The sequence below is a fragment of the Parambassis ranga genome, chromosome 1, assembly GCF_900634625.1.
Source record: "Parambassis ranga chromosome 1, fParRan2.1, whole genome shotgun sequence".
NCBI classification, from domain to species: domain Eukaryota; kingdom Metazoa; phylum Chordata; class Actinopteri; family Ambassidae; genus Parambassis; species Parambassis ranga.
In genome coordinates, this window is record NC_041022.1 from 11,060,436 (window position 1) to 11,072,949 (window position 12,514).

The 12,514-nt window shown below is 41.9% G+C and overlaps 1 protein-coding gene across 5 annotated transcripts in view; it reads left to right on the forward strand.

Moving 5' to 3' along the window:
* The window catches only part of slit2 (slit homolog 2 (Drosophila)), a 71,472-nt gene that overhangs the window by 50,398 nt on the left and 8,560 nt on the right, over window positions 1-12,514 (forward strand). For 2 of the 5 annotated variants that reach the window (XM_028410726.1, XM_028410808.1), the window contains 17 exons: window positions 1,800-1,871; window positions 2,098-2,241; window positions 3,024-3,187; window positions 3,511-3,534; window positions 6,224-6,374; window positions 6,469-6,543; window positions 6,774-6,917; window positions 7,105-7,248; window positions 7,495-7,661; window positions 7,748-7,880; window positions 8,407-8,475; window positions 8,791-8,862; window positions 9,226-9,297; window positions 9,381-9,452; window positions 10,417-10,580; window positions 11,672-11,796; window positions 11,976-12,073. In XM_028410726.1, coding sequence (XP_028266527.1) covers window positions 1,800-1,871; window positions 2,098-2,241; window positions 3,024-3,187; window positions 3,511-3,534; window positions 6,224-6,374; window positions 6,469-6,543; window positions 6,774-6,917; window positions 7,105-7,248; window positions 7,495-7,661; window positions 7,748-7,880; window positions 8,407-8,475; window positions 8,791-8,862; window positions 9,226-9,297; window positions 9,381-9,452; window positions 10,417-10,580; window positions 11,672-11,796; window positions 11,976-12,073 — 1,890 coding nt within the window. The remainder of the gene's footprint in view (window positions 1-1,799; window positions 1,872-2,097; window positions 2,242-3,023; window positions 3,188-3,510; window positions 3,535-6,223; window positions 6,375-6,468; window positions 6,544-6,773; window positions 6,918-7,104; window positions 7,249-7,494; window positions 7,662-7,747; window positions 7,881-8,406; window positions 8,476-8,790; window positions 8,863-9,225; window positions 9,298-9,380; window positions 9,453-10,416; window positions 10,581-11,671; window positions 11,797-11,975; window positions 12,074-12,514) is intronic. The other 3 variants (XM_028410886.1, XM_028410969.1, XM_028411053.1) reach the window with 2 other exon arrangements.

The window sequence follows — 12,514 nt, forward strand, 5'->3', positions numbered from 1 at the left end:
GTGTAGGGTAAACACAGTAACTCCCATGATTCCTCACTTCTTGACTAATCAATAAACTGTCTTATTTTATAGAGACCAATGACCCCAGTCGATGGCCCCTATAGGCAGAAATTGCATTAATTAATTAATTCAAGTCTTAACATTCTGGTCTTGTTTCAATTTACATATTATTGATTAAAATAAAAGCTAATGCTATAGAAGAAACCAAAATATTATTATCTTTAAATGATCCAAATAAAAAAATAAATTGTACCTACACCTTTTGGACAAATCTTGGTGTCTTTGGTGTTCTCTGCAGCTTGACTCACAGGTCATACCATCTGCTGTGCGTGCGTGTGAAGCTTTAGGAAGGTAGATGCTGAAGAGGGAGTGAGCGATGTAGAGTTATTTCATGAAGGAGTTATATTAAGGTCTCGTCTCTCCAAAGTCAATAATTCATAAAGGCTGAATTGCTGAATGGAGCCTTCTGCCACCTCATTACACATTCACCACAGAGAGAATGGGACACAGATTCATGCTGACACACCACATACAGTATGGCTTTCACATTAAACAGCACACTGTCTGTTGAATGCGTGTCCCTGTTTGGTTAGGGATGTAAATGAGCCATTATTTGTGTGTGTGTGTGTGTGTGTGTGCGTGTGTGTCTTTGGACACACAAATCAGTACGTACTAATGTGTCTGTGAGACATAAATGAAGCGTCAACTCTTCACGTTGTGTGTTTCCCAACCTCAGGTCCCTTAGGGACAACCTCTCAGCACAATGAAATAAAATCTAAAACACATGTCGGTAGACTGGCTGCATACCCGACCCAACTCAGCATGGAGCAGAAAGATGACTGATAACTCCTGAGCGTGTGTGTGTGTGAAGTATTTGTTGAGCAAGAGGCAGTGGCAGTCTCAGCCTTGACCTGTTTGTGTATGTAATCTGATGTGTTTATAAAAAGCTTCTCTCTGATAAGAGGGTACATTTCCTCACTCTGTAGCCGCAGACACATTTACAAAGTGTCTTTTTTTTCCTGATTGTGATATTTAGGTGAAAATAACTCAGAATAGAATGTTGACATACAGCCAGGCACAGAGTCAGACCTTTTTTTTCTGTTAGCAAATGAAACTAAGGGTCAAGAGGAAACCAAAGCAATTTAAAAAAAAGCATATGAATCTGTTATTGTTATTTCCTGGTTAATGCAGGGCTACGACAAAAATTAGGTAATTCAGGTTCTGTTATAACACCTTTTATAACACTGGTAAGGCTCTCTGGAACACAGAGTTGATTCCTAGATGTCAGAAAAAACTCAAATTTATGTAATGCTTGCTGCTATCATGATTAACCAATGTTTTGATGCTTGAAAAACCCATGTCCCCACACCATATATATTAGTGCATATTTGATTTATTACAAAGTACCAACATACTGAACTACTATATAATGGTAATCCTAATTGTAACTACTTTGCCGACTTTTTTCAAAGGTCTTTGACTCTTCTCTGGATTTCCAATTAGAAGGTGTTACTCTCAGACACTTGTAACTTTATATTTATGCATATAGGCTATTTTCCTATGATCCAGCCAGTTCTGAGTTACCATGCAGACATCAGACAGCATGGAGGGTTTTAAAATGTGACTGTTACACTCACCAATATACCTGAGAACAGAGAAAGGCACTCTATATGATATTGAGAAGTGAGAACAGATTTAACTTTTCATTCAGTACATCGATAGTATTAATATTAAAGTAATGACAGGATACTACAGTATGTGTGTTCATAACTTATTAATGTAGTGTTTGTTCTCCACAGGGTGCTATATGGGAACAAGATCACTGAGATTTCCAAAGGGCTGTTCGAGGGACTCTTCTCTCTGCAGCTGTTGTGAGTACACACACAAAGTGAGCTGCAGCTAAGCGCCCACATCTGCATCTCATTGATATTCAGCAGAAAAGTGCTTACCTACAACATAGTCATCAGAGTGAAGACGCCATGATTGAAAGCCATCATCACTGACCTGCACCATTTGAAACACTCGTCGAGGAATGATAACAGGATAAGCCTTCACCCCCCCCCCCCCTCTCTCTCTCTCTCACTCTCTTTGTTTCAGGTTACTGAATGCTAATAAGATAGCATGTCTGCGTGTGGATGCGTTCCAGGACCTTCACAACCTCAATCTGCTATCACTATACGACAACAAGCTCCAAACTATCGCCAAGGGGACGTTCTCATCGCTGAGAGCCATACAGACGCTGTACGTACACACACAGCTCACTGAGCACAAACACACACACACACAAGGCTTGTAGAGGTAAATAAGAAGGTGTTCGGTTCAGAGCACATCACAGCTGATTTAAAGGCACTGTTGCACTCTATTCTACCTTTTACTATGCTTTTATGTAGCAGACATCAGTTTGATGTTAGGTCGGAACACGGGCTTCATTTCCATTTCTTCTCAAAACATACAGAAATCACATTATGTGACTGGTTCAACATCAGATCTGCACAGAAGGACATGACTCGTATTCAAGGCCATTACTTTGTGTCAGCCCACTTCAGAGAGTATTTAAATCAGGAGTCATTTATAACAGTGATGAAAGAGAATGAGGAAATTTGAAGCAGAATCAAATTTATTGTGAACACGAGCACTTGAATGAAATAGATCACCATGGGAAGCGGTCCTATGAGTGAGATGCTTTCATGACCCAGCCTCACATTTCAAAATGTATATTATCTTTTATAGCCAACATCACACACGTTAAACATCTTAACTTCACATTAAAGGCTTTACACTTGTAGGTTTCCTACAATTCACATCGGTCTCTTTCATTTAGGCCAACATTAACCATTTGAAGAAACATTTGTGACGTTGCCAGGGTTACAGGTCAAGTGTAGCCACTGCTGAGCATTTATTGTGAAAATGTACATGTACATTTACAGTTATGCATATTTATTGGCCATCCTGTCATGCCATGTATATTTCTTTTTTTTCAACAACTTCCCTGTGTGTTTGTGTGTGTTCTGTTGGTGAATCAGTCACTTAGCTCAGAATCCATTTATCTGTGACTGCCATCTGAAGTGGCTGGCTGACTACCTGCAGGACAACCCCATCGAGACGAGCGGTGCCCGCTGCACCAGCCCTCGGCGGCTCGCCAACAAACGAATCGGACAAATAAAGAGCAAGAAGTTCCGCTGTTCAGGTATAAACACACACTCACTCTATATACATTATGCAGCAGCTCACATACAGGTGATCTATCATTTGAGACTTTATATGTCTGGTCAGATTCCCACACTGAATATTCAAGACACACTGTCCTCTCCTCTCATTCTGTGTCTTCCTGCTGGGCTTTTCCCTCAGCCTCTCTCTACTAACCTCAACTCCCGATTTTTAGAATTTCCTGGGATCTCCTGAGTATTTTTACACTCACAGAGACACACATACGGACATTGAGTGCTTTCTTTTAGTAGTCCTTTGTCCTTCTTTTTACTTTCTCTCTCTCTCTCTCTGTCTCTCCATTAGCTAGAGAACAGTATTTCATCCCAGGTATTGTACTGTGAGCATGTGTGTGTGTTCACTCATGATGCTGCACACTCACACAACCTTGACGCTCGGAGTGACTTGCTTGGAGTGACACATTTGAATGCAACACATCTTTTTTTAGCAGTAAAAACATACAGTACACAGTAATGCATCACGTCTAACCGGGCACTGGCTAATCACGCTCTCACTGTTCCGCAGAGTTTGCGATGGTAACTGTAACCTTGACGATAGAAGGGGGTAAAGATGAATTAGTGAGCTCAGGTCGCTGTCAGCCGGGCTCTGTGTGTGTATACTGGTGCAGCGATCACAGAGACCAGATTTTCTGTACTAGTCCTCCTCGCTTCTTAGCACATCTAATGATAGCTAATGTATGACCGTGTGTCCGTGAGCATCTGTGTCTTTTTCTCTCACTGCAGAACATCAAAAGGTCACACAGTTACCATGCTCAGAGGGGTGCTGGGAAATATGTAAATCAGACATGCATATGAGATCAGTAGCAGGGCTAAAGGCGGTCATTACCACAGCAGCACACAGAGGAGGCATGGTGTGTGTTGGATGAGTGTGTGTGTGTGTGTGTGTGCGTGTGCGTGTTACTGCAGTCATTAACTCTGACGCTCACCAGGGGGACAGAGGTTTCAAAGCCCAGATACCACATACGGGGCAAAGCTGAATAATTTAAGAACATTTGCAGTTGAAAAGTTGAATAAACATGTTTTTTTTGTGGTACAACCTTGCGATTGCGCTTCAGATCAATACACACGTTCTCTGGATTTGTTAACATTTTGTCCACTTATTTTTTTAACAATCTCACACACAAACATTTCTTGTGATTTCAAGTGATTGATGCCAATAAAATGATAAAATGTACAAAGCAGTCAAGTGAGTGTTTAGAACTTATTGATCAGAGGCAGAGCTCCCTTTTTATATGTCTCACTAAAACAAAACAGAATCTATCATGCTTTAAGCAAACAAGGCCCAGTGTGTGTGTGTGTGTGTGTGTCTTGGATTAGAGCACTCCTCCTCTGTCATGTGATGCCAGCACGATTCGCACTATTCACGAGTCATTACTCCTTTAAATGAATCACTGCCTGGGGACTGAGCACATATCGCAGCACAAATTGCAGCTTTCTTTCTCAGTTTTTCATCAGATTCTTTTTCCTACTCTTCAAATAAACGAGTGAAATCCCTTCTGCTTTCTCCTACTGCCTTTCTAACACACTCAGGAGTACACCATGTCGGCTGTAAGTAACACACACTCACACATGTAAACAAACATGTGGTTCTGCGTCCAACTCCAAATCCCCTATCCTCTTGTCCCTGAGCTGGCCTTTGACCTTTGACCTCTGCCATAGTAACCTTTGACCCCTCTGTGACTCCTCCTGTTTACCATTAACAACAATGAGAATATTCTTCAAATGTATGCTTTAGCACCCAGTGGTTTATGCATATTTCTCTTGTTTCTATATTTGTATGTCATGTGTGTAAATGTGTATGTGTGTGTGTATGGCTGTGTGGAACTCAGAAGTCAGGCTTCTCTTGCTTTCAGTGCTGCTGTAACTCTCCTCCCACTCCTCTGTTAACAGCTGCTCTGTTCCTGTGCTGTTGCCTGTGAATTTAGATGTCTGTAGATGATCCAGTCTTTCCTTCTCCTCCCACCTTTACTGCCTTTTTCCCAACACTGCTGTACTTTCTGCCTTGTCTGATCTCCTCCCCCTCTTGTTCTCCCCCTTCCGATTAGGGATACATAGCTTTTCTTCGCTAAACCAGCTCTTTCTTTTCATTTTCATTCCTTGTCCTCTCCTCTCTTCTCCTTTCCTTTAACCCCTCCTTCTTTCCATTTTCACCTTTTTCTTCTCCTCATACTTTCATATCCTCTCTCATCCTTTATTCTGCTGTCCTCCCATTTTCTCCTCTCTTTTTGTTCTCTGTCTACTCTTTCTTGTCTCCTCTCTCCTTCTCTCCTTACACCCTCCTCTCATTTACTCCTGTCCTTCTTATCCTTCTCCTCCTCTTCCTCTTCTCCTCCTGTCCTTCCCACCCCTGTGTTCCAGCGGAGGAGCAGTCAGTCAGCAGGTTGTTCCTTTGTGCTTGATCTAACCATGTGGCTGCCAGGTTCCTATAGTGGAACATGGTTCTGTCAAGCACCATGGAACGGCCCTGCAACACCCTACAGCATGGCCGAGACGCAAGAGACAGCAAACTCCTGTCATTTTCTGTCATTTCTCCATGTGTCTGTGTATGAGATCTGTTACAGAATGATAGATGTGTGTGTGTGTGTGTGTGAGCGTTTTCTGCTGTGGTCTCTGTGTGTTGTTTGCATTGTGGCTTCTAACACTTACAGTTGAATCATAGTGTGTCAGGACAGAACGACGGTGTGTTTGTTTTGTTGTTTGTGCACATGTGTCTTGCAGTTTGTGTGTCCTTTGCATCACTTGTCTGTGATCCACATGCAATATTTGAAGTATTGCATGTGGGGGATGCTGCAGATGATCATAATCAACATAGTTCATTTAAATGGTTCCAAACAAAAAGCAGCACAGCCTCACGTTTTAAAATTATTCCATTGGATCCCAAACGTCTTTCTGACCAGCAGCAATGTTTTTATTGGAGCCAAAGCCGGTAAACGCTGGGGTTCGACTCCTCTGTATTATCGAAGCACTTCAATGATGATGATGGTTGTGGTTGCAAACAGGTACGGAGGATTACCGCAGCAAGCTAGGAGGTGACTGCTTCGCTGACCTGGCCTGCCCTGAGAAGTGTCGTTGTGAGGGCACCACGGTCGACTGCTCCAACCAGAAACTCACCAAAATACCAGATCACATTCCACAATACACCACAGAACTGTGAGTCATGCATCATTTGTCTACTACAAAATGTGTGGTACAGTGGAAACCTCATATCATCTGTTTAATCTTTTCTTCCCTGCTCTGTTCTCAGGCGCCTCAACAACAATGAATTCACTGTTCTCGAGGCGACAGGGATCTTCAAAAAGTTGCCTCAACTGAGGAAGATGTGAGTAAAAAATAGCAAGAACAACGCATCACATGTGGTTGTCGGGAAGTCACACACAGGTCACATACACACACATAATATAATTTGTGTATAGTAAACATGTTGAAATTAAAACAAACCATTTATTTCTAGTTTTTTATGTCCTGCTGCCTCTTTACATCATTCTGTCACACCTGTTTGATGTGTGCTGTCTTCTTACCTGTCTTCCTCCTGCACCCTACTCCCTATAGTAATCTGAGCAACAACCGCATCACTGACATAGAGGAGGGGACATTTGAAGGATCTTCAGGGGTCAATGAGCTGATTCTGACCTCCAACAGACTGGAGAATGTACACCACCGCATGCTGAAAGGACTGAGTGGCCTCCGCACACTGTGGGTACACACACACACACACACATTTAAATGCATATGCATCAAACAATATTAAAATATGCTCCCACATACTGTGACAGTGTCCACACAAAATGATATGAGCATGCATAATTCACAGCTTCATAAAATGTGTTTATATGTGTGTGTGTGTGTGTGTTTACTTGTGCTTGTATGTGTGTGTGTGTAGTATGCTAAGGAGTAACCGCATCAGCTGTGTGAGTAACAGCAGCTTCGTGGGGTTGAGCTCAGTGCGTCTCCTGTCACTCTACGACAACCAGATCACCTCCATGAACCCCGGAGCATTCGACACTCTGCACTCTCTCTCCACACTGTGAGTACAAACCAGAGACTGTACACAAAGGATAAAAACAAACCTTTACTGTGACATCAAGGACGTCATCTAAATTATTTTTGCACCAAGCGGTTTTGGAGTAAGCCTCAGCCTAAGAAACTCTAGTTTAGTTCATAGGTTGCATCCTTTGAGTGTCTTCAGAGGACTGGTGTTTGCAGCCCCAAAGGGGGTTAAGAGAGATTTTTGGTCTCACAAAGACTTCCTTGTCTCTTCCTTGTTCTACAGAAACCTCCTGGCCAACCCCTTCAACTGTAACTGTCACCTGGCTTGGCTCGGTGATTGGCTGCGAAGGAAACGCATCGTCACTGGTAACCCTCGCTGCCAGAGTCCTTACTTCCTGAAGGAGATCCCCATCCAGGATGTAGCTGTCCAGGACTTTGCCTGTGAAGATGGTGAGATACAGTAAATAATAATAACACAGCTGATAGATACCTCATTATCATCCCTTGCTTTTATACTAACTGTCCATCACCATCAGGTAATGATGAGAACAGCTGCTCTCCAGTGCTGAGGTGTCCGGCAGAGTGCTCCTGTCTGGACACTGTGGTGCGATGCAGCAACAAGGGTCTCACCACACTACCCAAAGGCCTCCCCAAGGAGACTACAGAACTGTAAGACCAACATGTAGACCCAAGGCCATTCAATACCAGATTACCTTAAAAACTTGCCGTGATTTGATTTGATAGAAACCCTTCTGACAATAAAAAAAAACTGATGATCAGGAACTAATAGCCTTAAATTAAACAGCATTGGTGTATCATTTCAGTGTTTCTCCTGTGGGGAACACAGTTCTTCCAATATTAACAAAGACTCAATTAATATGTGGGATTAATAGCACATTGTCACATAATGAAGGAGCTATGATATCACTTTGTGTGTGTGTATGTGAGAGAGAGAGAGAGAGAGAGAGAGAGAGAGAGACGCCTGTGGGGATATTAAACTCCAGTGTTTATTATGGCTGTAGCGGTAATGACTACTCACACTGCTGAATATGAGGAATTTCCCTCATGGTTAAAACTTCATTATGTTCTTCCTTCTCATGTTCACTCTTTCTGTTTTCCAATCCTCCTTTACATCCTTTATATTTGACCTCTTTCCCTTTCTGTCCTTTACCTTCTCTCTCTGTCCATCTCTCAGGTATTTGGACGGTAATCACTTTACTCAGGTTCCTGTGGAGCTCTCCAATTACAAACACTTGACACTCATGTAAGTCTCACACATGATCTCATCCGACACGCATTACACACATACAGTCAAGTCATTCACATATTACAATACACTTTTAATGATGATTGTGACTTGTGTCTGTGTGGGACAGAAAACTAACATACTGTTATTCTCTTGAATCGCTTTTGTGACCCTGTTTGGCCCTAAATGTGGGCATGACAATCTGAGTACATTAGCCTCCACACAGTATTATGTACTGCATATTTAGTGTGTAAATATTTGCATGCATGTGTTGACTTTGCTGCCTGTGCCTGTGTGTGTTTTATGTATCTGCTGCTGTTGTTTCCTTTTCAGTGATTTGAGTAACAACCAGATCAGCACGTTGTCCAACCACAGCCTCAGTAACATGTCAGAGCTGCTTACCCTGTGAGTCTGGCTTTACATTAGTCCCTTTGCGATGTGTAGTTGTGTGTGTCTGCATTGGATTAGGCAGAAGTTATAAAGGTCACACACTGTCCCACGTGGGCCACCAGAAGAGGGAATCTAAGAGTTCAATGTTTGCCAAAAAAATAGATAAAATCTTTCTTGAGAACACACAATAACTACAATAAATAACATATATTTATACAAAAAATCTGCTCAATATGTACTTGTAAGAACTGTACATCTCTGCACTTGGATGGATGTGTGTTTGCTGCTTTGCCTTATTTTACTCATAAACTGAATTATGCTCTGAAATGACTTGTTTGAGAAAATCTCCATGCCAACTTGTGTATCTTATCTATGAAGAATCCTGAGCTACAACCGCCTGCGATGCATACCGGTGAGGGCGTTTGATGGGCTCAAGTCTCTGCGTTTGCTGTGAGTATCTAACAAATGTTTTGAGTGAGACTGGTGCTGAAGAAATGACATTTCCTTCCTCTCATTTACTCACCTTCTCTTAGGTCTCTCCATGGTAACGACATATCACTGATACCAGAAGGAGCCTTCAAAGACTTATCATCACTTTCCCACCTGTGAGAAACACACACACACACACACACACACATTTTACCCTATAGGGTTAGAAATTCACCAAAACACATTATCATCTCTTCATAACTCAAAAGTAAAATTCCTGCTCAAACACTAAAAAAGTAAGTTTGGCAGAAACAGGTTTCACAGCAGAAATCCTACTCCCCACTGTGGTGAGAACTCCTGTGCAGATGCTCAAAAATCTGAGTCTAATGAAGACAAATTCTGACAGCAGATTAGATCCCAGGAGACTCTTGTCCAAAACAATAACATGACTAAGAAATGGAGGACCAGGGAACTTTTCAAACACCACAGACACAGACAAAGAACATCGCAACACTGCTACTCTAGGTTTATTTTCTGACCTTCAATCAGAGTTCAATCAGAGACACTTAAAGAAATAGGGCATTTACAACAAATGGTTCCACTGGTAGGTTTGAAAAGGCTCTGCCTTTCAAGGTAGCTGTCCAAAAGCAGCTACAAGGATTCATCTAAGAGAGCATGAAATGACCACATATATGCTGTGCAACAATTCACACTACTAGAAACCGAAGAGACAGGGTCAAACCAAGGCAAATTTTGAGTTTATAAGAGTCACCAGCAATCCGGTAACCAGCGTGACACATCATGTCTCTGCTCTACTGTTTTAAATGTGTTCTGTATCAGCTTATCATGAACAGTTGGAGTTTTAGGTCACAGAAAACTGAATTTTTGAAAAACTCTGACATGACAGATTGGGTGTTTATTTGGTGTTTATGTTCTTGACAGTTGTTCAATTTTGATTTTTATACACAGAGAAACCCTGTTAACATCTGTGTGGACTGGGCATCAGTTCTCTGTAGCCAAAGTCTATCCTGGTTTCACCCCTAATTTGATTTGACAGTGATGGACAACTTAGTAGATGTGTGTGTACATTTCTGGGACTTGGTTTCATTCTTCTGACCTTTCCCTCCTCTTGGCCTGCAGGGCTCTGGGTGCCAACCCTCTGTACTGTGACTGCCACATGCAGTGGCTGTCAGACTGGGTGAAGAGCGGCTACAAGGAGCCTGGCATAGCCCGCTGCGCTGGGCCTGGTGACATGACCGACAAACTGCTCCTCACTACACCCTCCAAGAAGTTCACCTGCACAGGTAAACACACTGTCACACATGTATGGCATTGAAGCAGATATACACAAAGACGGCACAGCTGTGAAAGATAATCATGTCAAAACATGTACGCATCTGTCAGACTTCGGAGAAGCAAAAGTAAACAATTATTGTGAATGTGATGCACACGCACTTGATGAGGACTCCTAGAGGAGACCACAAGTTGCCATTACAGTGTTGCTGTCTAATAAAAAACATGTATATCTTTAAAAAAATAACTTTCAGAGAATACAAACAGCTTTAATTTAGTATTTCTGAGCTGCATTTATATGAGATATGCATTGTTTTTACTGGGCAGTAACATATATATGTGTTTATTGACTATAGAATTCACAAATTTGACACTTATCATGCTGCAAACTACCACTAAGTGTTAACCTCTACACCTTCTTTAAACCTTTTTCTCACATTAACTTTGAATACAAATCCTATTTTTGACCTAATCTAACTGACGCTCTGTAGAAGTCCCCGGGCCTTGTGGTTTTCTGGTGCCAGGTAAAGTAGCCGATCATATCCCAGTAGTTCCTCCTCAGTCCCTACCTCCCCAGCTCGACACCAGTCCCAGCCCAGTTTTCCTTCATCCTGTGACCCCTGAACCAGACTGAGTCTGCTTCCCTTTCAGCCCACATGTTTTGACCACCATTGGTAAATGTTGATGTTCTCTCATCAGAGTTGGGGGATATGTTTGTCTTCTGTACATGCCACAGTCCTGCAAGCAAAATGTTAGATTTCTCAGTTATATGAGTTAAGCAGTATATCTGTAAAGTCCTAAAAGTATCCTTGCATCCAAAAATTCTGTTTACATCATTTTTACTTTTGTCTCTTATTCAGTAATTGTCAAACAATACATGCAAATAATATTCCCATTTAGAGCCAATGATTCATAAAATACAGCATTTTTGAATCCAAATTAAATTTGACAAACCTCAGTCTTTATCTCCTGCAGAAAAGCTGGCATGTACACTTGTCTTCTGTGTCAATCTGTATTCTAACTCGTCTAAGTTGTGAACATTAAACAATGTGGATCATCTCTCTTGTGTGTGTGTGTGTTGTTTGGTTGGTGCGTTGCACAGGCCCAGTGGATATAAGTATCCAGGCTAAGTGTGAGCCCTGCCTGTCCAACCCATGCCAGAACGATGGCACGTGCACCAATGACCCCGTGCACTACTACCGCTGCACCTGCCCGTATGGATTTAAGGTACACATGTCAAAGGAGAAAGCTTCACCTGTGCACAAGTATTAGATTGATTTAACCAGATGGAGATTTTAGTGGAAGTCAGTGTGCGGGTACTGATGCAATACTATGCAATCATAACAAAATTGTCCTTTGAAATGCACTGAATATGTGTGTGTGTGTCTGTGTGTGTTTGAATGCAGGGCCAGAACTGTGAGGAGCCCATTCATGCCTGCATAAGTAACCCATGCCAGAACGGTGGAACCTGCCATCTGAAGGAAGGAGAAGGGAGCAACTTCTGGTGAGATGATATTTTTTTATGTTTTTTTACAGCCTGGTTTGGGTTGATAAGGAGGTAATTCATTAACTTGCACACCGCTGTGAGCGAGGGTTTGTACAGTTATTCTGCAGCAGTAGAAACATACTGTGCTGTGAGCTAATTAATTAATCTGTCCATTTCAAAGCAAGTGACAGACTGCAAAATGGGATACAGACACATGATTAGACTTGTGAACCTGGAGGGTGAGTTGAAGAATATATGAGCCCTCAGCTGAGTTGGTGTTTTTGTGTTGCACCAAACTTAAGCAACAGGAAAGGAAAAAAAAACATAACATGTAGTTTTAACATTTTCAGATTATTAGCATGAAGTTGGAGACATTATTTCCTAAAAATTATATATATATATATATAAAGTCATGTTTCTATAAACCTACAGAGTCTGTTCAGAGTTTTGTTGAACATC